Below are 25,384 nucleotides of genomic sequence, written 5' to 3' on the forward strand. Positions count from 1 at the left end.
GTTCCTTAAAATATTTTTTATAGAAATCTTATGTTATATTTGTTATAACTTTTCATGCCCAGGTTTCTCTTGAAAATTACTTTTTTTAAGCTGATTGGAATTTCTACCTTGTGATAATATTCCTTTGGGTATAAAATTACTTGATATCATTAATGAGAGATATGTTTGAAATATTTTTGCCAGATCATAGGCCAACAAGTCATTTATACAGCTTAATTACCACAACTGAGTTTTCGGTAAATACTGGAAATCATTTTTTGGCACTTGTTGTGTGAAAAAGAAAAAGAAAAGAAAAAAAGATTGTCTGTATTTAAACGGTTTTAAATTACGTGTTGACCTATAATCTGTGAAACACACATCAAACATATCTCCCGTGAATGATATTAAGCTGTTTTTGGCCAAAAAGAGAGCAAAGTGACTTTTATATACCCATTATTTATGAACACAAAACTCTGATTGATTAAAAATGTTTTTTTCAAGAGAGGTGGGGCCAGCAGTAAAATTGCAACAAATATAACATAATAGTTACATAAAGATATTTTAAGTGGTCAAAAAGAGCTGGATTGATTATAATGTAGCAGCAGGTACGTAAAGATACTTGCAAAACAGGTCATTTGCTTGTTTTATATATCCTTTTATAACTCCTCCTTAAATCTCGATGATCCCAGACTATTTATCAATATTGGCAAAAATATAGCAAAAATATTATACATTAAAAAAATTGAAACACCGGAAATCACTTTTTGGCAACACCCTCATTCCTCTGTACAAGCGTTCAGCGGCAGCGCCTTTTTTTCCTATCCACGAGATGTCTCTCTGCCTCCCCCTGGCGGCCGCTCCGCCTCATAAACACAGAAACTGCTAACAGTTGTCAAAACTGAATGATATTTTTTCCACGGGAGCAGCTCAAACCCTGGTGTCTGACACACACACAGTTATTGAAAAGAACTTAACAAGCCTTTTGAAAGCATTAGAAAGATATTTGCGCTGGAGGAAAGAGGGAGGGGCACCCCGTACTCATCACTCCCTTCACCTCCAACCCAAGATCACTCTGCAGTCACTCAAGGGCGCACTCCCACACACACACACACACACACACACACACACACACACACACACACACACACACACACACACACACAGACTGAGAGAGAGAGAGATACATGCAGGTATTAACTGGAGGTGGAGAGAGGAGCGCACAAACTGCTGTCCGCTGGAACTCTTCTCAGAGGACATGAGGGGATGCGTTTCGGTGCCGGTGGCTGTCCGTCCTCATCTCCTTCACATAGAAAGTCGCCTCCTATGCCGAGCGGAGACGCAGGTATAGAGTCTTCTTCCACCTGGCAGCCTGCTTCTTCCCATCCCGGCGCTCCACGCGCCGCACCTCTCATTTCTAGCGAGCGGAAGGAGGAAGGCAGGGTGGAGGGGGAGGGGGGAGGTTTTACTCGGCGGAGAAGGGGATAATAACATCACGTTAAATGAGTCGCGCGTGCCTTTTGTGTGCCGTGCGTTAAAGCCGTGGTTAATGTGATGCCGGGTCTGCAAGCAGCACAGATGACTTGAGCCTCGTTCTGCAAAGAGAAGACTCACCGATAACCATGGCTGACCAGGTAAGGGGACGCAGATGTTCCACTACAGCCTCGTGCGCTCTGCACAATAGCCAGCCACACACTCCAGGTACGCTGCTACAACACCGCCTACGTTTTTTTTCTGCAGCACACTTTGGTTTCTCACAGCTACACTTTCTATGTGCAGGAATCCTTTTTTTTTTTCACTTTTATTAGATAATTGTTTTATTATTATTATTATTATTTAGGCTCTTAATTTCTTTCACTATCACGCGAACTTTGACTGCTCATTGGTGACTTAAAGACTGAATATTAATGAACCAGATTTTCTCACCCGGTCTAAACCCCACTTGCTGTTAGGTGTTTCGGCGTTTGCTGTGACGGGATATCTGTGTGTTCTGTAAACCGTCGGCAAGTGTTACACTTCTTAAACGCCTTCGATCCATCCATATAGTGGAGCACTTAATCCCACAGGTTACTCCATAGCTGAGCACAATTATGGATCAGCTGTACAGTAAACACGGCTCGTAAGACTCGAAAGTAAAAAAGACTAACTGGGCTGGAAAGAAACAGCAGTGTCTGTGTGATTGGGCTGCAAGGAAGAGAGAATAAAAACATAGTCTGTAGTATTAATTTTGTATTATGCACTGCTGTTTGCCCCAGTTTCTAGACAGCCTGGCGAGAGAGAGATTAACCCCTGACACGCTGGCGCGATCCGTGGTCACGGTCTCTGCGTAGGAAAGCTCCTCTGAGCGCTGCAGACAATGGACTTCCTTACAATGTCTACAATTTAGGATTAGATCCTTTGGCTGCTACCTGAGCGACAGGCTCTGAGTGATGTGTCTGTGTGTGCACGAGAGAGCTACATACTCAAGTGTCACAATCAGCCACACCTTAACTGCATTTTGTTGTAAAAACACTATACAATATTAACAACACTGCAATTACCCTATAGTGCACTTCAAAGGACTGCACTGTTACACTCTGTGCTCTATTTTACACCAGGAAAAGCGTCATGTTTAGCAGTCAGAGGATCCTATCTTGAGGCTGGCTGTCCAAACTGTTACATTTCATCCAAGACAGAGGTCTGAATCAGTGTCAGGTCTACAGCCTCCTTACTAGCAAAAACATAATTTTACATTATACCAGTCATACCACCACCAGTCAACGAGCTGTGCAACAGCTTTCTTTCATTTTCTTGTCAGCATTGCTTTGTGACAACAGCAGACAGACTGAATACACATTTTTGAAATTACACTTTCTTTCTTAAAATATCTCAGTTTCATCAGTAGTAGGTGGACTTCTTAAAAAAAAGACATCTCCATGCAACACTATACAAAAACACTACAAATGGTATGTACAGAGTAACTAACAATGCAGTACTGTCACAATAGTCCTGTGAATGTCACAATAGTGATGGTATCACATTCACAGGACAACAGTTCTCTGATACATCGTGATATCTGTGGAACCAAATAGAAACTGGGTTTCTTCCATTAACTTTCATTATTCATTTAAAAAACCATTAAATATTAAGTTTGGTGTGTGTGCTGTATGCTATAGTGTACTATTGTATACTAAACTACACTACAGTATAGAGTATTACTATTACTTCTCTTACTATAGTATTCTATGCTATACTATGTGCTACATTATACTATACTATATTAAAATAAACTATAGTATACTTACTATACTATTCTATACTATATGCTACAATATACCTAACCTTTCTGCTATACCTTTTTAGTTTGCTACATTATAGCAACCTACCCAAATCTAATTCAACACGCAAGTTTATGACTTGTAGCTCGTGTCCTGTGACGTGCTCAGCTCAGTAACACAACAGTAGCTGTAAACTGCATTGTAATGTATTCGAGTGTGCTCCTATTATTGTGTCAGTCCCCTTTAATTAAGTGCCAGTACTGTACTTGGCTGTGCCACAGACAGACACAGAGCCACCAATGCTTGGTGCTGCTGTGGAGCTAGATTAATTGCTATATTAATATTAATGCAGGTCTTCTGTGGTTGACCTGCTGTGGCTGCAAAACACACACTCCCACACACACACATGCACTATTGTGCTCGTGCAGAAACACTCACAGCTTTCTCAGCAAAGCCATTGTTCTATACAAAACCACTGGAAGCCTCCAATTATAGATTTCCATTTTTAAAAGACTAAGAATAAAGATGCAGACTTTATGTTTTTGACCTGTTTGCATGTGAATTCCCGCTGTGCACACACTCACCGTGCAGCATATAGCCACCTGAGTGCACTTATTACGCACAGCTGCAGTCTCTTTTTGTCTATCCTTGCCAAATGTTTCCGTGTTACATGCACGCTTCTTGTTGTTCTCTGGTCTCCACCTCATTCTCTGCATCCTTATCAACCTGCTGTCACTTTTCTGTCAGCAGCTCCTACTGCCCTCATATCACCACTCCCCACCTCAACATCTCCCTCCTCCTCTCTTAATTTTCCCTTTGACATGCTCGGTGTCTTCATCAGCATCTTTCTCTCACACTGCCATTCATCTGTCTCACCTCTGCTGTTATCACCTCCCTCCTTCTCCTTTTATTTTTTACACACATACGCACACAGTGGAAGTACCCTCCCCCTCCCACATTCTCCTGCGATAACATGGACAAGAATAGGCAGCGTTACAGGTAGATCAGCTGTCTGCTTTGAACTTTAAAAATCTGGGAATGCACTCGTGCCAGCAACACCTCCCGCAATGCTCAGTGACAGTCTTTCTTATTTTGTCTCTATTTCACTCTAGTACAGTATGTTTCTAACGACGGCACCCCCGCTTCGGCGAGGGAGCACACCCCTGCCTGTCAAGCACCAGCTGCGAAGGGAAGAGGCCGTATCCGAGGACTGTGATTGGATCCCGGGCTTGGAGGAGCCTACCACGTTGCCTATCAGTGACACAGCGGTGCCTCGGGATGAGTCCTTCAGCCAATCGGCTGCTGCCCAGTCATCTTACCACAGCCATGGCGGGGCACTGAGGATAGTGCTACTGGGACAGAATGGCGTGGGCAAGTCGTCGCTGGCCTTATCTCTGGCCGGGCAGTCAGACAGATCCCTCTCTATAGACTCTGAGACACAAGCATGTGGTAATGACCTGGACAGAGATTGATGGAATGTCTTCATACATGCATGTTCACCTATATTCATAGTTTGTTTCCACTTAGTTTTTAACTAGGTTTAACCAAGGTTTAACTTTAGAAAACAGTAAGGCACGCTCATCCAACCACAAAATTCACCCAACCACTCTTTGAGCACTTTTGTTTTGCCATATCATGACTACCTAAATCATGTAGTGTCCAAATGTCTAAAAAAGACTGGTGTACATCAGTAGCGCTTATGCATGAAGGCTATACCTTTTTAGTTTACATTAAGTATAAAACCAAAGAGTAAAACTATGTTTAGGTTTACAATTCTGATCCTGAATTTCTCACCTCCAAGAGAGGTTTACAGGTTTCCCTTTTTTCCTGTTCTTTTTGCTCAGCTCAGCAAATGCTTTTATATTTAGCATGCAGACATTGTGCAGATTGGTAGGTGGGACCAAGGGATTCTGCACTAATCCGTACCAGCTGTTTCCACCTATTTTGTTTTTTAGTTTAAGCTAGGATAACCAGCTACTAGCTGTAGCTTTAAATATAATAAAGAGACATGTAAAAGGTCTCAGTGACCTCAGCCAGGCAAATGGGATATTCTGGTTTATTGGTCTTCGTGTCATTGGGTATATTTCTACTTAAGGTATACACGTCTACCATTAAAGCTCATTAAAACTGTCCCAACCCTCCTTCCCCCTCTATCAGTCAGCAGGTCTGTCTGTGGCAAAGATCAGTTTAACACCGGGGATAATCAGCTCTTGTCTCGGCCAATCGATAAGTCATTGTCATTAAGAGACGAACGCTCTCCATCATGCATAAAGCTGACGTATCCTTGACATCATCATGTGGTATTCATTGCTGCCAACATTGTACATTTGGATTTATGCATCATACAGGGAGAGAAACAAAAACCCCTCTCAGACAAGGAGCCTTTACATGTTTCCCCAATGCCACTCTTATCATGCCGGGGAATTTAAGTGGTGCACTAAACTGTTCAATTATTCACACATTAAAATTGCAAAGTGTGGAAAGAAAAAAAAAAAAGACACAACACCTATTTAATTAGCACTTTTTTAGTAGTTTTGAACAGATGCTCAGAACCATAGCATCTGTGAGTGGAGTAACACCTTACCAGCCAATACGCAAAGTAATTACTTTCCAAAGACAGCATTGATTTACACTGGGAGATTTGTTGTCCCTAAGAGCAGAAATCTCATTGATCCCGGTGAGTTTTCCACAGTTATTGTGTATTTTAAAGAAGAAGTGTTTGTGCTAATGGTGTAATGATAGGAAGCTTCAGTTTGTTACGCCAAAATTAATTTACGATATTTAATGGGTACGTACAGTAGCTCCATCTGGCTGCTTTTGTGTATCAAAAAGAATCATCGGATTTTCAAAGTGCTTTGATTTTGCAGCTGTTGCCGGTAACAATTAAAACACATACAATTAGAAAGAGGGGATTCGTGAGTTTCATGTGGTTGCTGGAAGGTAGCGTACCAACGGCAGTCGCCGCAGTGATTCCAGACGTGCCTGTATTTTAAATGTATCATAAGATTCAATGTCCATTACTCAAAAAAATTGCCTTTTGAGATTAGATGATGGAAAATTAAGCATGCGATTCGAAAATAGTGACACGTGATGTGTTATTTCTCTATATCAGGGGTGTCGAACTCCAGGCCTCAAGGGCCGGTGTCCTGCTAGTTTTAGATCTCACCCTGGGTCAACACACCTGAATCAAATGATTAGTTCATTACCAGGCATCTGGAGAACTTCAAGACATGTTGAGGAGGTAATTTAGCCTTTAAATCAGCTGTTTTGGATCAAGGACACATCTAAAACCTGCAGGACACCGGCCCTCAAGGCCTGGAGTTCGACACTTGTGCTCTATATGGACTCAATCTTCACTGTCTCATATACGCTGCTGCTGTGAATATTCAAAAATGTCTATTAATCTGCAACTGAAAACATTTCATTCCCCAAATAATAAATCTCGTTTCAAGTAGCATTTGGTAAAAATTGACCTTGACTTATAGGAAATGGGGAAAATCTACCTTTTTGACGAGCTGTTTGAAAAGATTTCCTTCTTCGGTAAGAGTAAAGAGGCTTGGACCGAGAGTCGCCGATAAGGCAGAGCAGTTAGACTGGGCTTTAACATATAGGCTTAAAACATTTGTTTCATGGGATTCCTTGACAGTTAAGAAAATGTGGAATATCACCATCATCATTTAAACTGGAGCAAAATAGCATTAAAACATCTGCATTATACCGCCTTCATAAACACATCATTTAGCTCCAAAGCCCGGTCTTTAAATGCTTTGCTGTAATCTTCACAGATAATGATGTAAGAACTCTCGAGTAGGTCAAGGACAGTTTTTAAGACTTAAACTGGTTCATCAGTGTCTTGAGGCAGAATATGCAGACAATCTACTTAAGTGGTGAATATTGTGATTCATTCTTTTTATCGCCACAATTCCTGTTATGATTTTCTTTTACAACCTGTCAGACCCCCCCTATTTATTCTTAACATGAGCTGCATTGTCCTTTCTTATGTGTGACGAGGGCGTTTTGTTTGCAGGTGAGGGCTACGAGTATACGGTGACAGTGGACGACGAGGACAGCAAAGTCATCATTTTTGACAACTGGAAACAGGTGAGTGACTGATAGCTTCGTCCTCTCTCTGTCTTCTTTTTTACACATTTAAACCAGTTCTGTGTCCCTTCTTACTCAATGCCCTCTTTCTCTTCCCACTCTTTATAATCTTTGCCTGTACTGAAGAACAGGGAAAGCCATTTGTCTGATTTCACGTGTAAAGAGGTGTAAAGAGAGTGCATTCCTACTTTTGCTTTTACACCTACTTGTGCGTTTGCGTGTGTGTCCTCCACTGTAGAGGGAATCCTGGAGAAGCGTTCGCTGTACTTGATCTCTTTGAAGTTCTCTCTCTCAAAAGTGGGAATCACTCAGTAGTTAACAACATATGTTTCGATTCAAATCTGCTGAAAAAAGACAACTTCTTCGCAGGCTAAAATTGCTCCTGCTACGCATCATCGGTCTTTACAGTTGAACAGTGCGCGCAAGTTAATGTGACCTGGTGGTGGTGATTGTCGTAGCAGGAGAAACTTGAGCACCAGCAGCCAGCTTGTCAAAAAAAAAAGATCCTTTTGACACAGAGCGTATTATGCAAAACCAAAAGGCGTGCAGTTATTAATGGCTGTTAATAATGTGATGGAACAGTAGAGCCCTCTAATTAGTATGTGGGGTAGATCATCCTATTCCAGATGTCCACTGGGCTTTCTCTTTTCTTAAGGTTGAATTAGTCACATTTAACTCAGGAGCATCCACAGCAGGGGTGCTCACTTCTTCACTTTTCCTGGTCCCCCTTTCTCACCTCCAGTGTTGTTGCCTTGCAGTCGTTGTGTTTAAATACCCTCGTCTGTTCTTTCGATGGCTTTTTTTCGTGCTTGCTCGCCTCATTCTGCTGGTTAAATCTTGCTGAGAGTTAATTATATTTGTTATTATGTGCGTGTTTATACAAGGCAGGGCATTAAGGCTGAAGCAACAGAAGCAGTACAGCGGGGAGCTTGGAAAGACTCCAGGGCCGTCTGCACTTGGTGGGGCGAGGGGCAGCAACCCTGTTCAGCATCGCGTTTATGCTAGTATTTTGTTTTGTTTTGTTTTGCAGTAATGCCACTAGATACAATATATATGCACACAGTGTCTAAAGGCAGAGTGTCCCACATACAAACAATCAGGTGCAGAAACAGATGTCATCCAGATGTCTAACGCGTGGCCGGGCATTGAACTAGCACAACATTAACCGCCGGGCACTCTCCATCCCAAGAGGCCAGGCTTCTGGTCTTGTAGTGAGCCGCAAGTGTTCTCCATGGGGCAACCCATCCTATACCCAAGTTACCATAGCAACATGCACAGACACACACACACATACGCACTCAAATGTGGCTGAATTAATCACTCACTCGCTCACGCATGAAATGATGCTGGAATAGTCAGCATCCAACCCTGCTGGCTTTGGGGCTTCATCCGTTCTCTGGCCTGGCCCCATCCTCTTCCTTTCCCAGCAATGCAAACTGCCAAAAAAATGTGAAAAGGTGGCATTTACACCCATAGATTGCTCCTTCAAGTACTTCTCGGTTCGACTCACAACTGATTGGTACATGGACGTCAAGTCGGAGCTACAATTTTCCCCGAACTGCAGGGAGCGTTGCACAACAAATCACAGGTAGAGCGCACCGTAAGGGCAAAAGAACCTGTAAATATGTACATACTGTACCCGCGTGCGTGAATGCACACTCTGCATCGGCCTGGTCAAATGTGTAAAACAACACCAGCAAACACAGCCACAGAAGGCTGAGAGTCTGCTTGGCCAGACACTGGGACGTTGTGAGTGTTGATGACGTTATAGGGATAGGATGGTTTAAATAAGTCACGATGTGCCAGAAATAGAAACACTGGCACACTTGGCGTTGACCTAGCCAGCCTATGTTGTCCTCCACTCTAAGCCTGAGATTGGTCATTGATTTAAGCTTTAAACAGCCAGTAGGGTCTCTGTGTCAAAGACCAAGTGGACACCTTTTCCCTATGTGAGTCCTGAAGTTTCCATTGTTATTTGATAGCTTAAAATCTTTATATTTATTGTAGCAACCAAAACGTGCAGCCTCAGGCCTGGAAGAATGTAGGGCAATGATGCACAGTATGCGTGTTTATCAGCATGGAGTGAGGAGAATTTGCTGCTGCACCTAAGGGTAGGATCGTTTATTATGTTAAAGCAAGTCAGGATGCAATTTGGAAGAAGATAATTGCTGCTTGACCACATTTCTTATCTCAATTAGGAAGGAAGAAAAACACAGTTCAACCAGCCAATTCTTGGAGCAGAGACAGACTTCAGTGTTGAATTCTGTCCAGAGAAGCAACTCCCTGGACATTTTTCCCTTTCCTGTTTTGCTGTTGTTTAGTCTTAAGAGAGTCATTCTGCACTATTTACGGTTCCCCATTTCTTGCCCAAATCCATATAAGCTATTATTCTGTTAGCAGTCGGACGTACCGCCCACGGTACATTGGATGGTTTAGGGGACTAATTGTAAATTTGTAGGACTGCTAAGGGGTTAAACCTAAGCAGTTCTGTTTGTTTTAGTCTCCGGTGGGACACTCATCTTGTGCAGATAAGTGTGTAAACAAAAATAAAGGTTGAAGTCACAGTTTTGTGTACTATATTTAAGAGATCAATGTCAACTAGAGAAATTGATTTACTGTATATAAGATTTATACTGTTGGTCACAAGTAGATGAACACGACATCAACAAAAAGCATGCTGTTTAGCATTAGCGCTCCGCTAACCCTGCTGCTAACTCTGCTAGCTGCTTCAGCTATCCATTAGCCCGTTTGTTGTTTCTAGTCACTGTACCTAGTAAACACCAGCATAATTTGACATCAGTAGCTATCTAGCATGGTAGCTAATGTAGGGTGACCACATTTTGATTTCCAAAAAAAGAGGACACTTAGCTCAATCATGAAGAACTTGCTTAAAGAAACATATTTAACATATTTAAACGATGCCTTCTCTGTGCGGTTAATTAATTGTGAAAAAAATATGTCATATAGGCTTTTACAAGTCAACAAGTGCAAAAAAATAACTTAAAAACCTCTGGAATTAAATAATGGTACAGAAATAATGCTTAATCTGCATAAAAAAAATTACCAGTATGAGGGCTGGACTGGGACAAAAAATTGACCAGGGTATTTTGACTGGAGACCGGCCCACCAGGTATTATAGGAAAAACCATAAAGCCAAAAAAACTTTGGTTGTAAGATTCAGATAATTATTTTTTTTAAAATTGAGACATTTTAAATGAGAATAAGAAAGAAAAGTATTTCTTTGTGCCCCCTTTTCCCTGTTAATGCCCTACCTGGCCCCCTGGCAAAACTTTGCTAGACCCGCCCCTGCACAGTTACCAGCTGTCAGCTACATAGAAAAGGATCCTGGTGTTATTTGTCTCTCAGAAACAGTTCATAACTTCCCTTCAACTCATATATGCCACCTTAAAGGTAACCCTGTTTCTCCATCACCTGTTTAGCTCTGATGATTCAGTAAGGACATTTCCTGGTTTCATCTTCACGTTTCCCTCTCACCACATATCCAAACCGATATTATATCACTATCAGTAACATCATAGCACCCGCCCACCTGTATAGAAACTCCGTCATGCTAGCTAGTACGCAGTATGCGTTATTGTAACTGACTGTAAAAAGTTAGCACAATGAAAATAAACTCCACCTAAACTTGGTTTATATCTGACCCAGATAGACTGCAGGTCATAACTTCACCTGAAGTTCAGTTCACCTGACGCTCGGACCGGTGGCCACCTCGGGTCTCTCCTCCTCCTGCCTCCCCTTTCCCTCATCCACCTGCTAGCCTCTGTGGAAGCTCCGCCATAGACACCACCAAATAACTGAGTTATTTTTACACACCGGCCAGCATCTGGCCAATCCACCACCTTTGATTGTTTATACCGTTACAAAACAACAACAACAAAACCATCGGCTGTAAAAACGAAAAATCTCCATCGGCCCACCAGGCAAATGCCCGATGGCCAGTCCAGCTATGGTCAGTACGATGGAAATTTCTTTTGCAGTTCGTCTGAAAAGATGCACTTGCGCTTTGGGATCGTTTGAACATCATTAGGCGCGTTGCTGCGCGCTGTCAGTCCCGTCCTTGAGTGCAGAACAAGCGCTCACAAAGCAGCAGTTCGGGGATGACGTCACACACATGGGTCCTCGAAAATCCCCCCGGACAGAACGTGAAAAGTGCACATGTCCGGGGAAAAGAGGACGGTTGGTCACCCTAAGCTAATGGTAAAAATTTGCTGACCTGGCTTGTTTCAGATGGATTGACTTATTACCCTCAGCTTCTTTGTTATGTCAGTGTCTATCAGTATTGGCAAAGAATAAAGAAAAGAATAAAAAAAGATGGGAGAAATAGCCTTCAACCATGTTATGAGTGTTAACACTGCATAGCTTGTACATACGTCGGGCGACGTTCTTTTTTAAAATGATAAAATAAGAGTAATAATGGCAAAGAACAATCTAATGTTAGCAAGGTTTTTCTAAGCCCAAAAGTCAGATCAAACCTTATAATTCTATGGTCATGGAACAATTCTAATATTATTAATACTTTATTGTGTTTTGGAAAGAAATCCTCTTTTATCCTCAATGTACATAGAGGTCATGGGTCAAGAACAGAGCAGCATCTGGGCAGGGATTCAGGGATTTACTAATAGACAGTTCTGCAGGGAGCTGGTTCCACACACTGACATATTTCAGCTTGAAACTAGGTCATGCAGGGACACCCATTACTACTTTATCCTTTTGTGTATGTTCTGCTTGTGCACTTGTGTGTGTCTGAGGTGGCGTGCAATAGTCTCCATGGTGCACTAACGGTCTTTATGGTGTACTAAGTCTATGCTGTGATGCCAGCTTTATTCAGCAAGCTGTGATCATTCATGGTTGGATTATGGAATGGGTATGTGTGTGCAGGCGTGTGTCTGACTTACTCAGTGCAGGCCAGATGGACTCAGATATATGTTTCCTTAGGGTTGTCTTTGTGCAGCAGTAAGTAAGTAAAAGAGAAAGAGCGAACCCACTAACTCAGCATTCCATCTGCACTAAGCTTCATCATCCTATTATCAGATTTTGACTACCACAGAGCAAGGTGCTCCTCTGTCCTCTCTTCTTGCATTTGCTCCGCCTTCCTCCTTTGTCCTTTTCCTTGTCATTTTCTGTTCCTCCATTTATCACCTTCGCATCTTTATTGATCTTCCTGCTCTTTCATTTTGCTCTGACAGCCAGTCAGTCAGACAAATACAGCACAGGCCAAAGAGGCAGGCGTGTGGAAAGTGCATGTGATTACTTTTCATAAAGATGAATGGAGGCTATATACGCCTATATATATATATATATATATGTCTGTGTATGTTTGTGAAAATTGTGTGGGGATGTGCTTGACCCTTTTGTTTCCATGTAAAGGCCCTAAAGTAGCTTTGCTTATGTATTTTGTGCTGCAAAGCAAACAGCTTGCAGTCATTCAGGATGTGTGTTTGAAGCAGTGAGAGGATGCTCACACGTCCTCTCAAAAAAGGGCCAAATGCTCTGATTCAGCCTATTTTTTTAAAACCACAACTGGAGGGGATAATAGTCTGAGTGCTCACAGAGCCACAACATGTTATGCAAATCATGCCTGATAAGTGATTCATTGTCCTCACTGTTAATGGATACTGATGTAGTGCGTGGCACTAGCCAGCATGTGAGTGGTTTTTAGAGTGCATGCTAATCTATGTGTGTGTGCATGTGTGGAAAAAGTTGTTTTTATAAAAAAGCTAAAAAAAAAAACACAACAATGCATGAAAATCGGTAATCTTTCCAGTTTAATGACAGAGTCGTGTAAAGAAAATAGTCCTTTAAAACGCACATTTGATCGTCTTTGAAACATACAGATAAAAGTGTTGTGCTTGAACAGTAAAAGCCTTCTGTGCTGAAAAGTAAATTTATGACCACTCGTCCACCCCAAATTATTTCAGCTGCAAAGTCAACTCATTTTAAATCCCCCACAACATCACAATGAGGATTCAGATCTGAACTTTAATTAGTCCTTTCAGTAGCCCTCTATTTAATATTTGGATTTACTACTTTTGTCCTGTCACAAAGTCAGCTTGTGATTAAACTTCTACTTTTGGACCAATGGTCACGATTATCTTCAGGCACTTTTTGATATGATGCAGAGTTCATAATTGAATCAAGGATTACAAGCTGCCCTGTCTCTCAGGCTGTATCTCCTTAAAAGCTATTCTTGGTCTGCACAAATTATATCTGCTGTTCCTCTGTACAAACAATTTCTTAGAAAAACACATCTGTAAATCAGACATTCTGCTCTGGGGCAGAATTTACCGAGGTGGTAAGTCCTGGGCAGGCTGTCTGTCTGACATCAGCAGCATTTGCAGAAGATCTTTGCTATGATGAGCAAAACACTCTAGGCTCTGCCCCCCCCCAAGCAATTTGTCTATGAAGCACCATTGAACCCTTCTATTTGACTGTTTCTAACTAATTTACTCGATTATATTCCCTTCATTACAATTTTTCGGACTCTTTTGGTAAAATCACTCTCCATCATTTTATCTGTTCTCAGAACTAATCCATATACACAACCTGACACACACAAAAAAAATCCCAACCCACAGTGTTCAGGACATGTGGTTCCTGGGGAAAACTAGCTTTTCTTCTTTATAATACAGTGAATGCATTACAGTGTACTTTGAATTACCTGCTAAGTTGAAGCCGACGAATGATTCGTTCAGCTTCAGAGTCACGTCTCGGTGCTGGGTCAGGCCCGAGGACAGGCTTTGATCCGATCTTTGATCCTTCGTCTGCAAACTCGCTTCATTTCAATGCTGCTACGTTGGAGGAGAGGGTCGCTGGTCCAAAGTGGAAAAGAAATGCTTTGGTCTACTTTCACGAGGTTTACCTGACTCATACTGTTGAATTAATCATTGCTTGCACTAACAAGACATCTTATAAGACAAAAGCAGACACATTTTAAATATTTACTCTTGGAGGAGATTTGGAGGTTTATTTTATTTCTTTTTAACGTAAGATAAACATCACCCAGGTGATTGTTGCAGAAATGACACAGTCTTCAACAACTCAGTGTTCCCACATTTTCAATCTTCACTTATTTTCATGAAATAACGAGAACATGATCTATCACATGAAATTTGTTTTAAGTTACTGTTCTTAATGTTGCAGTTTTCATCATCCTCCTTGTTCACCACCTATATGAGTCTTTAAAAAGTGCTGATTTTGATTCAGAGAATAGTGCAGAAACTTTGTTACACACTTTAAGCTTCTCAAATAGTTTCCACCAGTTCAAAATCAAGTGTTTGAAGTTTCAATGAGATGTACTCGCAGCTCCATCAATATTATCTTTGCCAGGAACAGGAAATGTGGAGACGTTAAGTCTTAGAAAGCCTTTTCTTTGTCATTTAGAACAGATTCTAACTAAAGCTTTATGTTTATGCTGTTTTTATGGCCCCTAAAAGTCAGCACTAAAACTAAGCATCATGAAACTGAGGCTATCAATAACAGAGAAAGTAATGCACAGTCATAAATGATGGGTAACAGCATGAGGCATAAGGAGGAGTCGTTTGAGGATTTAGCCCAAAGCTACATTCACCCACAGAAAAAAAGGCCATTCTTTATTCATAATTTCAATATAGAGCCAGTATCACAACTGTAGCTTTGGAAACAAATATTGTTCCTTTATTTTAATCGGGGACTTATGACTGTGTAATCATCTGAGTCTGAGAAGCTCAGCCCCAGTGCAGGGAAAATTCAGACATATCTATTTATACATAATTATTCCTACCCATATGGAAAAGATATATATAAATCTTATAAAGTTTGTATCTGTCTTGTGTGAAACTTGTATGAAAAGCATACAAGAGTGAAAACAGATATAAGATGAAAAATAATATAAATGAAACTTGTATGTTTTGGATACTTACTAAAACAATATATGAAAGTAATGAGAAAGTGGCCACTTTCATGAGTAAATCATATAAGTTTTTACTATTTCTTTTCCATATGGGTAGATAGTCAAACTTATGGATCAGATCCAGGGATATGTGAATATTGAATGTGTTATTCCAAAACAAATCTACTACTCTGACTTCTTTCAACTCTACTGAGAAGTCCTCCAGACTTTTGAAACTTAGCACTAAAAGGTTTCCCTCAAAAAAACGAAGTGGTCCCAGGACTGACGAACACTTCTTTTGTGTTTCTGAGCACAAAAGAAGTGTTTAGCTATGCCTCCTGTGTTGCGCCTGTCTGAATATCGCTGCCTTTTGTCTGTCTTGCTTTCATTTCAATTCCTGGTTTATTTTAAAGGTTAGTTCTTTTTGTGGATATTTGGGTTTTTAATTCCTTCTTTTATTCCCTTCCCTGCCCTTGTTATTTTCTTGTTTGACTTCACCCTGGTGTTTACAGAGTTTGCATTCATCCTGCTGGCTCTCTGCATTTGGTTTCCTCTTCTTCAGTTGCATTGGTTTGTTGGATTTTCACATTTTGGCAAAATGTTGTTCAATTCAGCCAGACGAGTCCCTGTTTTTAATCTTGATAATTCCATTAAATTCCCCTGAATGCTCTATTAGTACTGTGTGAATGTTGTGGATGATTGTATGTGCACGCGTGCCTGGCTTTTGTATTTGTGTGTGCATGGGAGGAGTTGGTATTGACAGATGGCCTGCTCTCCGTGAACAGAGAGAAGCTGCTTAATCAAGAGAGGGAGAGAGTTGGCGCTGTCCCGAGTTGCTCTGCCTCCGTTTGATAGAGAGGTGTATTTACTTGGTCACAGCCTTCTTCCTGGATCGGTTCATTGCCCATCTAATCGATGTCTACTCTATTTTTGTACGGCTTTTCTCGCAAAGATTTGTCCCTGATTCTTTCTCTGTCTTGTTTTCATTCTTCCTCCTGATCTCCCCCCAATTCATCAGTGACAGGTGGCCGGTGGCTCCCGTCCCCCTCCTTCCTTTTCCTCTGCTTGTCTTTTGCTGTGTGCTGTCAAACAGATAGCCTGCCAAGGTGCTCCCCATGAATTTCCTGCTCTGGGGTCTGATCGGGCAGTTCTTGGCCGCTTCAGATTGTTTGAATTTTTCAGCCGTCTGAAACTCTCTGGAGGGCTGGGATGTTTACCTTGGGAGCTGTAGATGTAGGGCACGGGCATGGGCACGCTCACACAAGCAGACTGTATGCGGTCCCAATTCAGCAGACAGATTGGATCATCTGGTCGAAATAAGTTATTTTTTATTGATCCAGTCTTTTGTGGTTGTGTCCTATTTTCAGCTGAACTATGAATAGATTATGTCTGCTGATGGAATGCTATAGATTTAAGGTTTTGGATTAAACCAACCATCAAATATAATTCCTTTATTTTACAGTAAAGTCAAGAGAAAAGCTCCAAGCTAAAGAATGTTATATAAACTTAAATCTCTGCTATTGCGCCACAAAATGGGAACAGAAATGCACTGCACTTGTATTCCTTTATAGCTAAAGACTGCATGCATAGTCTGTGTTTCCCAAAGACTGGATATAAAACTTTGTACTTTCCACTTTATGGTTCTATTTTCATAATGGTTCCTGTATTATCGACATGTAGCCTCGAGAACGAGGCCTGACATTACACTGTGTGGTTTGGTTTCAGGTTTCTGTCTTTGGGAGAAAAATGGTTTGTATTGATTCAGTTTGTTCAACATAAGATGAAATGTCTTTCGTTTTAACCGTTTTGACCCCACTGACCCATTCACAAATCTATATTTCCATGTGCACGCTATTGTGGAGAAGCTTTGCTGAACCCACAAAACCTCAGTGTCATGTTGTCATTGTTGTGAAGGGAGCAGTTAGCTATGGATGCAAATATGTTCCTATGCACTAATAGCAGTTGCCCGATGGCAATAGCTATTAGTGCAAAAAGACCTTTGGTCCTATCAAAGTCTATGGGGAAACCGCTTTATCTCTTAACTTCTGTAAACATTTAACTGCTGAGTTCTTGAGGTCAGTCAGTTGATTTGGGTCATACTGAATAAAAAAAGCCAAGTCTCGGTTACACCATGTTTCAAAATTGAGCGTTATCCTGGGTATGAAACACGCAACTGCATGACTTGTCAATCACAAGTTGTTTGCCAAAGACTGTGTAGTATCACAGTCAGACCCACCCCTCCACATCATATGCATTTTTTAGCAGTCATGGAGGTTATACTGTCTCTGGGACTGACTTTATATTGAAGCCAGTCTCAAGTGGTTCTTCAAGTAACTGCAGCTTTTTCAGTTTGGCTTTATTTTTCCAAACCAGGAAAAGTTTCAGCTTGTACATCTTGTCACTTGGCAGATCTTTTTAGTTTTATAGTTGGTCTCCTGCAGTGAATACTTTCTCTTTAACAACAAACAGCAGAAAAACTAACTAGGTTCTAGCTTTAATGATTGCCGTGGGTGCTGTTAGTGTACAGCGGTTTATCATAACATAGCTCTGATGAAAGTACTATAAGTCAATGGGCCACCAAATCTGGATCCAGATTATTTATTAACGCAGCTATTTGGTAACACCTCTTTGGGTTTTTCACCAAAGGAAGATACCCTTCACATTCCTTGTGCTCATTTATTACCTCTTGGCCATATGCAACTCAGAAGGTAGAGCAGGTCATCTAGTAACAGGAAGGTTGGTGGTTTGATTCTTGGCTGCTGCAGTCTGCATGCCAAATGCCATCGGGAAAGATACTAACTCCAAGTTTCTCCGATGCGTTCACTGGAGTGTTAGACAGAAAGCATAGAAAAAAGCGTTGGTCTACCTAAGGCATGTTTTATAAAGGGCTTTGATTGCTCAAGTAGAAAAGCGCTATATAAGAACCAGTCCATTTATCATGGCTTTAATGAAAGTCTAATCTCCCTGACCACAAGGTCAAACTTAAATGTAAAAGCACGTTTTAGCCAGAGACAGTTCAGTTTCCTTAACCTTGACTGTCTAATATCACTCACCCAACAATAGCTGTGTGACTGCTGCAACAGCAGAGAAGACATTATTTTGAAAGCATGCTAGACTGGGTCAGCAAGTGATCAGCTGGGAGGGACTGAGCCACGATTGCTTGCTGGACATGATTTTTTTCAGTTAGCTTGCCATGACCGATTTTGCACCCACGGACCACCTTCAGTCCAATGTAAACGCAGCCAGCTGAATCGAGAGGAAACGCAATAGAGGGCGAACATGGTCCCAGGCAGTTACAAGCTGCTGTTTCTGCAAGAGCCACTCGGGCTAATTGAGCCTCTGTGACAGGAAGCCCCGACGGGATGTTGGTGCTCACTTTTAAGAGGGTCAGGCAATTCAAAGTGAAGCGTGACAGGCACATAGTCAAGTTGAGCAAAGAACCCCTCTGAGTCCTCTCGTGGGACAGTGATAAAAATTTGAGTACTTGGAAATAGCATTGATGCCATTCCCATGGCTTTGAACAAACACACCAGCAGGCACTGGAGAGGCTATTTTAAAAAGCAGTTGAATAACAAATGATCAATTTGTTGGCGGAATGCAACACGATCTTCTGTAATGGTTAGTAGACACCTGACATTCCACACCTGCTCTGCTGTCACCTGATCTCTCTTTTTACGTGTGTACACCGGTCTGTTCCACCAAGGTGTTTGTATAATACATGTGTGTGTTTGCAATTCACAGGACCTCTCCACACTGCAGTGCGATGTGTGTATCCTGGTCTTCTCAGTGACAGACAGGCGAAGTTTTCACCGCACCGCCCAGCTCCGCCTCCTTCTCAGGGAGTCCCAGCCACAAACCCCAATCATCCTTGTGGGCAACAAGAGTGACCTAGTGCGGTCCCGTGAAATCAGCTCCGAGGGTAGGTAGAAGGATGGATGCTGGTGTGTAGTATAACCTGTATATAAAAAAAGAAAAAAATGCATTTACACCAGTGCATTCACGATGACTCATTTATTATATTAGCAAAATCCAGGTGTATGGAGGGCCACAAGTGCCAACATGAATTAAATGAATACACAATTAAATAATTTATTAAATGTTTTAAATTATTTGAAAGCCCATGAATTAATTATTTATATATCTAATTAATTAATTAATTCCCATTTTTAATCATTAATGACACATTTAATAATTTATTTTATTCATTTTGGCACCTTTGGACCACCGTAGTTATGTGCTGCACTTTTTATTCATTTTGTATTTAGTGATTAATCTAACTAAATCCCATCTTGGATACAAACAGAGAACCTAACATTGCATTCGCAGGGGAATGATGATTTAAAAATGCACGAAAAACAAATTAATCAGACATTTTCCTGCAGTAGCTTCTCTCACAAAAGAAGTGTGTTCCAGAGGTTTACTGTTTTTATTGCGAGACTAAATCTGATTAAAGTTTAAAGCGTCAGTGGTGAGCGCAATTCCTTTGAAAATGTACAAAGTCCTAACATCAGCGCTGCAAAAATCACAGAAGCCTTCTTTGTCATTGCTGTTTTCCAGTTTTTAAACCTTTAATCTCTGCAGTTGACATATCTGAGCGTGACGCAGCTGCCTAACTTTCCCATGGACTCTGCCTCATTTGTAATGTTTATCATGTACGGGCTTATTGGAAATGATGTTTCTGGGTGAATGACGCAAGAAAAGAAACAAATGAAAAATTGTAATGCACTCTCTTTGTCCACTTTCCTTTATTCCTCCCCAAATGTAACATCCTAAACACACAATAGGATCTGGTCAGTACCGATGCTTTCGGTGCTGGTTATAATAGATAAGAATGCCTAAAAGCCCAAAATGAAAATGTTTAGTTAATAGGCACACATTTTCCCCAGAGAATAGTGTGTGCTTTGTACAATTACTCATCAGTCCCTTCTGTTTACCCTCTTCTCTGCCTTGGCTCATCTGTCTCTCTCTGCACGCTGTTTTACCATAAATCTTCCTCAAGGCTGACATCATCTCCATTAGTAGCCGTCTTTGGGGATCTATCTTTGATCAGCAAAATCAATTTCTTCACTGTTTACAATATCCAGGGATTAATGTGGTAGACAAAGTTCCCATGAGGAGATCTGTTGCTACAAACTGATGAGATGTTAATATGGAGCAACTATGAAAGCTGTTTACCCCAGTTGGCTTTTTAAAAAACAAAAATGTTGTATTATTCTACCGAACTCAATCAAAGTGGGCGTGATTAGGCTTTTTGAGAGTGATGAACAGAATGACTGTATAGTATAAAAATCAAATAAGAAAAGTTGACCAAACACAAGATTTCCTTGGTGGTTGATTACTCACCTCTATATACACAGGTAGCCAAATCAAGTCAAGAAACCATAATTTCATGTTATTTATTGAGTTAAAAAAGCAGCATAAATCCCACAGATCTTAGAGTTAACTTTTCTTTGCTAAACAACCCTGCTGGGCAGCGAGCTTTGCACGCTTTTGCATATTTTTGGCGTTCGGCACTGAAGTTAAATAAATTCAGTGAGGGAGAAACAAGCAATTCTACACTGAATTCATTTGGTGACAATCCACTGAACACAGATCAGACCACGGGCAGGTTATAATTTGGCTGGACTTTTATGGGTGAATTTTTATGAAGCTCTGCCAGGCAAACCCATTACCCGGATTTCATTAATGTTTCAAACAGGAGCTGGGTGAAGAGTGGTGGTAGCTGAAAAAAAAGAGAGAGAAAGAGTGACAGCCCAGTTTGACCTTGATCTAAATTTGTAATTGTGTCATATATGGCTGTGATCTTAAGCCTTCACTGTCATCTCTGCAGTTTCAATTTATATTCATTTATATATTTAATATAAATCCCTCGGCGCTGCTTGATGTTTTGTTTTTTGTTTGTTTTCCAGAAGGCATATCTCTGATTGGATAATCTCCCTTTTACAGGGCACAGCTGCTCTTACAATCTTTACGTATGTTTGTCCTCATCATATATTCACAACTGGCTGCATTTACATCCACATATTAAACGTGCTAACAAGCAGACTCCCTCATCTCGCTCTATCTTCTCGCTGCTTGATGTCAGCGAGGCGGTTTCAAAGAGAGGGCTTTGATAAGAGGAACGGGAAGGAGAGGAGTGACGCAGGGAAGGGCAAATGTACGAGAATGCTGTGCGTATGAAAGAGAGCCTCAATTTGGGGTGATGTGTGAAATGCATAGTGGAGCGGCGCGTGCGCTGGGGAAGTGCAGCTTATTTTGCCCTTCAAAAGAACCACTCTGAGTTCTTACACAATCAGATTGGGCATATTTCAGCAGAGGTTATACTGTTTGTGCTACATCCATGTGCCAGTTTTGCCACACATCAATATTGTGAGTGTGCATCTCTAAAATTTTTGTTATTAGGTAGCATTCATTTAAAAATTACTAACGGCCTGCCAGTGTTATTGAATTCTGCTCTTTTGTGACTATTCAGTCACAAAAGTTTTTAAAAGACCCCCACAAGCCGCTGCTGCTGCCTGTGACAGGCGTAAAAGCTAAATTGTCTCATTTGTAATCTGGACGAACTGTCATTGATCGGAGATCAGCTTCACTAGCAGATAAAATGAAAGCTTAAATTGTGAGTCTGAATCAAAGTCTGGACAGAGTGCATGTTAGCCCTTACTCGACTCAGCTTTTAATGCTAAAGCAATTTTGATGTGAACATCCAGTGACTTACTGTAATGTGGAATGATTGCTCGTCCTACCAAACTGTCCTAAAAAAGCCAACTCATCTCTGCAGCTCTACCATGCATTTACTTTTAACTCTTTGGATTGGTTTTATTACTGTAAATGTACATAGATCATTTAAGTGGAACCCAGTGAATAAATAAAACCTTTTCAAACCACTTATAATAAAGCTAGGCTAGATAACGTGTACTCATATCACATAACAACAGAGTCAAAGTAAATATGTGGACCCTGATATTATTTTAAGGACCTGTTGGGGACAAAAGAAAAAGTAAAGTAGGGCCATGAACATGTTTTAAATGAGATGCAAATGATATGCTGATGTGCTAGATAGATAACTTCATGATCTATAGATGGACAGACTCTTTCAAAACTTGAATATGTTTTTGTCAGAAAAGTTTCATGCTTTTTTTCCGAGTTCGGAAGTTTAACAAATACCCAGCAAACAGAAGCACCATGGCCACATCCACTTGGGGCCCATGCATGATGAGTGTGGGTCTGCTTGTGCTTATGCAGGCTCACAGTTCACCAACATCTGCACACAGGCATGTTTACTAGGTTTGTTTAAGGGATGTTGACACTGGTAAAATAAGATGAAAGGAATATTTGTGATTAAATATGGCACTGTACAATTAAAGACTTCCAAATCTCTCATCCTCATGAGGGAATCTTCAAGTTTGGCACAAATTCTCTTGAGATTACAGTTTGTTATAGTATCCACACTAAATGTATGGTTACTTATTTCTTCGATGCCTAAAACTCAAGAATTCATACACTAACCTATCTATTATAGCCAAAAGGTTAACAGTCAACATCGCAGAGTTGAGCAAAATACATGGTCATGTCATGGTCATGGTTTACAGCTGGAAAAAGACAGAGTGCCCATTTTATGTTGAGAAGTAGTTGCTGCAAAAAGTGATGATCTTGGAGTTTGTTTATGTGTCAGGGTCAGGTAAAAGTAAAGACAAAGCTGTTGAGTTACTAGTCCAGAGCATATATATGTGCCATATTGCACAATGATATAAGTATTATTAAACCTAGATTAATAGGCTGAGTATTGTGTACACATATTGGACTGTACTTGCTCACACAAAGAACCTAACGATCGGCACTATATCAGCACTGTGTTGTGTTTGTGCTTTGGTGTGAGAAGCAACAAGAATGTACCTACCTGTTGCTATAAGGTTTTATTGATGGGTTTGTTTTGGAGCATTTCTGACCCCTAGTGGCCAAAATATGATATTTGCTGCTTTAATATTAAAAAAACCATAAAGAAAGGGTTTGGGCAGGCAATAATAACAAAGCTTTGAGGATTGTTAATTGGAAAACTGAATTTGATAAATCAATGTTAGATTTTTATCTGCAGTAATGTCAGACAATAATATGTCAACTACTGTGTGCTTTTAATGAAATTTGGTCAGAAACATGCATTTGGTGTATTTGCATTGTGATATATTTGAAATAACTACACTTATCCTTGGTTATAGATGTCTCTGTATACATCAATAAAATGCACTGAATGAACAAAAGAGGAATCTAAATCAAATCAATATTTGGTGTGACCACACTGACTTCTTCTAGGTACACTTGCACACAGTGTTTGAAGGAACTTAGCTTGCAGGTTGTTCCAAACATCTGGGAGAACTAACCACAGATCTTCTGTAGATGTAGGCTTCCTCACATCCTTCTGTCTCTTCATATAATCCCAGACACACTCGATGATGTTCGGGGCCATACCATCACTTCCAGTACTTCCAGTACTTCTTTACGCTAAAGATATTTCTTAATGACCTAGTGGCGGTATGTTTGGGGTCGTTGTCCTGCTGCAGAAAACATTTGGGGTCAATAAACAATCATTAATTTTTCTGAAAGCATTCTTTGTTTAAAGCATTTTTCTTACCTGCCTAAAACGTTTGCACAGTACTGTACATAGTTATACATTAGATTAATTTGTGGATTTAGGATTATCATAAATTTCTATAAAGGATATGGTTTTTGGCATGGTTTAAGTTTCAAGACACAGTAGGCTGTGCATTTCTTGTTTTCCTCAAGCTTTGTATAGTCAACCAAAATTAGTGGAAACACGGTTTAGGGGAAATTCTTGTTTGTTTTGGGGGGTTTTGCTTTTTTTGCTATGCAACTTAAATCAAGGCAGCAAGTGCAAAATGTGCACGCTGGCGCATGCTCGTTGCTGTCAACTCGTGTTGGCTCTCGGCTTCAGCGTACACTTGATGATGTGAGTAGAAAGAGGCGGTAGAGAGGGTAGGAATGAATAATGAGAGATGCCTATACTCAGCAGATTCTTTTGTCATAGAAAAACAACAACAACAAAAAAAAGGGGGGATTGTGGTCAGCGATATGCAAATGCTGCATCCATGTTCCCGGGGCGCATGACAACAATGTTCTCATGTTGTCTCTGGACAGGCCACGTGTACATTTTTTTGTTTTTTTTCTGACATGTGAACTTGACAGAGGCAGCTCTCCGACCTGCTTGCCTAGCCAACATCCTTCTAAAAGTACCTGAGGCCTTTCTGAGAGAGCTAAAGTCATAAAGTCTATTTATGGCATGTACAGTGACACTTTTATGCTGCTATGTCTCACCTACCCCCTCTTGCTACATCTCTCCCTGCCTCTCTATCCTCACCACCCAGTGATACACACACTGTCACTCTGGGAACATATTTATCACTTGCTCAATATGGTGTTGGTGTGGCCTTGCTCCTCAGGCCTTTGATTAATATGCACTCTGGCTCCGTTTGCTTAGTTGGCGTTCTTTCTGTCTTTCCCCTCCTGTCTCAGTCTGTCTCCTTCCCCTTCTCCTGCATGTTCACATCATCTGCCGTCTCGCATGTCATTCCCTGTCGGGATCTCCTTCTTGCTTTATGAGTCACATTTCCTCCTTTTCATCACTGTTGTCTTTCTTCACCAGTCTTTTCTTTTCTAATGGTCAGGATATAGGTAGAGAGCCCCATCCCTTGTCTCATCTCCTCACCATGTTTTCTCATCTTGGTTGCTTTCCTCTTTGCTCTCCCTTCTTTTTTCCCCCTCTTTCATCTCCTTTCTGTTCTCCTGTCCTCATTTTATTTCCTATTCGTTCCCTCCTACCTCCCCTGCTCTTGATATCTTTCTTGTCCTTGTCTCATCTCGTTGTCTCAGCTCCTCTCCATATTCTTCCTCCCACCTCTCTCCTTCTTACCTTCTGTCTTCATTTATTCTCATCATCTTTCTTGCTTTTCTATTCATCTCCTCTTATTTCCCTCCTTTCCTTTCCTTTTCTCTTCTTCTGCTGCTTTTCTCCTCCACTCGTTTCCTTTGTTTTGTTGCTTATTTTCCTGTCACCTCTTCACTTTTACTTTTGTCTGATCTCCTCCTGCTTTCGATCTGCTCCTTTGCTTCTCTTTTCTCGTTTAATGCTCTTACCTCATCTTTTTATTCT

At 40.9% G+C, this 25,384-nt stretch overlaps 1 protein-coding gene across 2 annotated transcripts in view; it reads left to right on the forward strand.

Moving 5' to 3' along the window:
* The first annotated feature begins 733 nt into the window (after positions 1–733).
* The window catches only part of rem2 (RAS (RAD and GEM)-like GTP binding 2), a 34,469-nt gene continuing 9,818 nt past the window's right edge, over positions 734–25,384 (forward strand). Inside the window, exons 1-4 of one of the 2 annotated variants that reach the window (XM_042225465.1) lie at positions 734–1,610; positions 4,351–4,682; positions 7,261–7,334; positions 18,964–19,141. In XM_042225465.1, coding sequence (XP_042081399.1) covers positions 4,352–4,682; positions 7,261–7,334; positions 18,964–19,141 — 583 coding nt within the window. In that variant the 5' untranslated portion in view covers positions 734–1,610; position 4,351. Of the gene's footprint in view, positions 1,611–4,345; positions 4,683–7,260; positions 7,335–18,963; positions 19,142–25,384 lie in introns of both variants that reach the window. The other variant, XM_005933641.2, reaches the window with a different exon arrangement.

Source organism: Haplochromis burtoni, unplaced genomic scaffold (genome assembly GCF_018398535.1).
Source record: "Haplochromis burtoni strain Fernald_Lab_line unplaced genomic scaffold, NCSU_Asbu1 Contig_172, whole genome shotgun sequence".
NCBI classification, from domain to species: Eukaryota; Metazoa; Chordata; class Actinopteri; order Cichliformes; family Cichlidae; genus Haplochromis; species Haplochromis burtoni.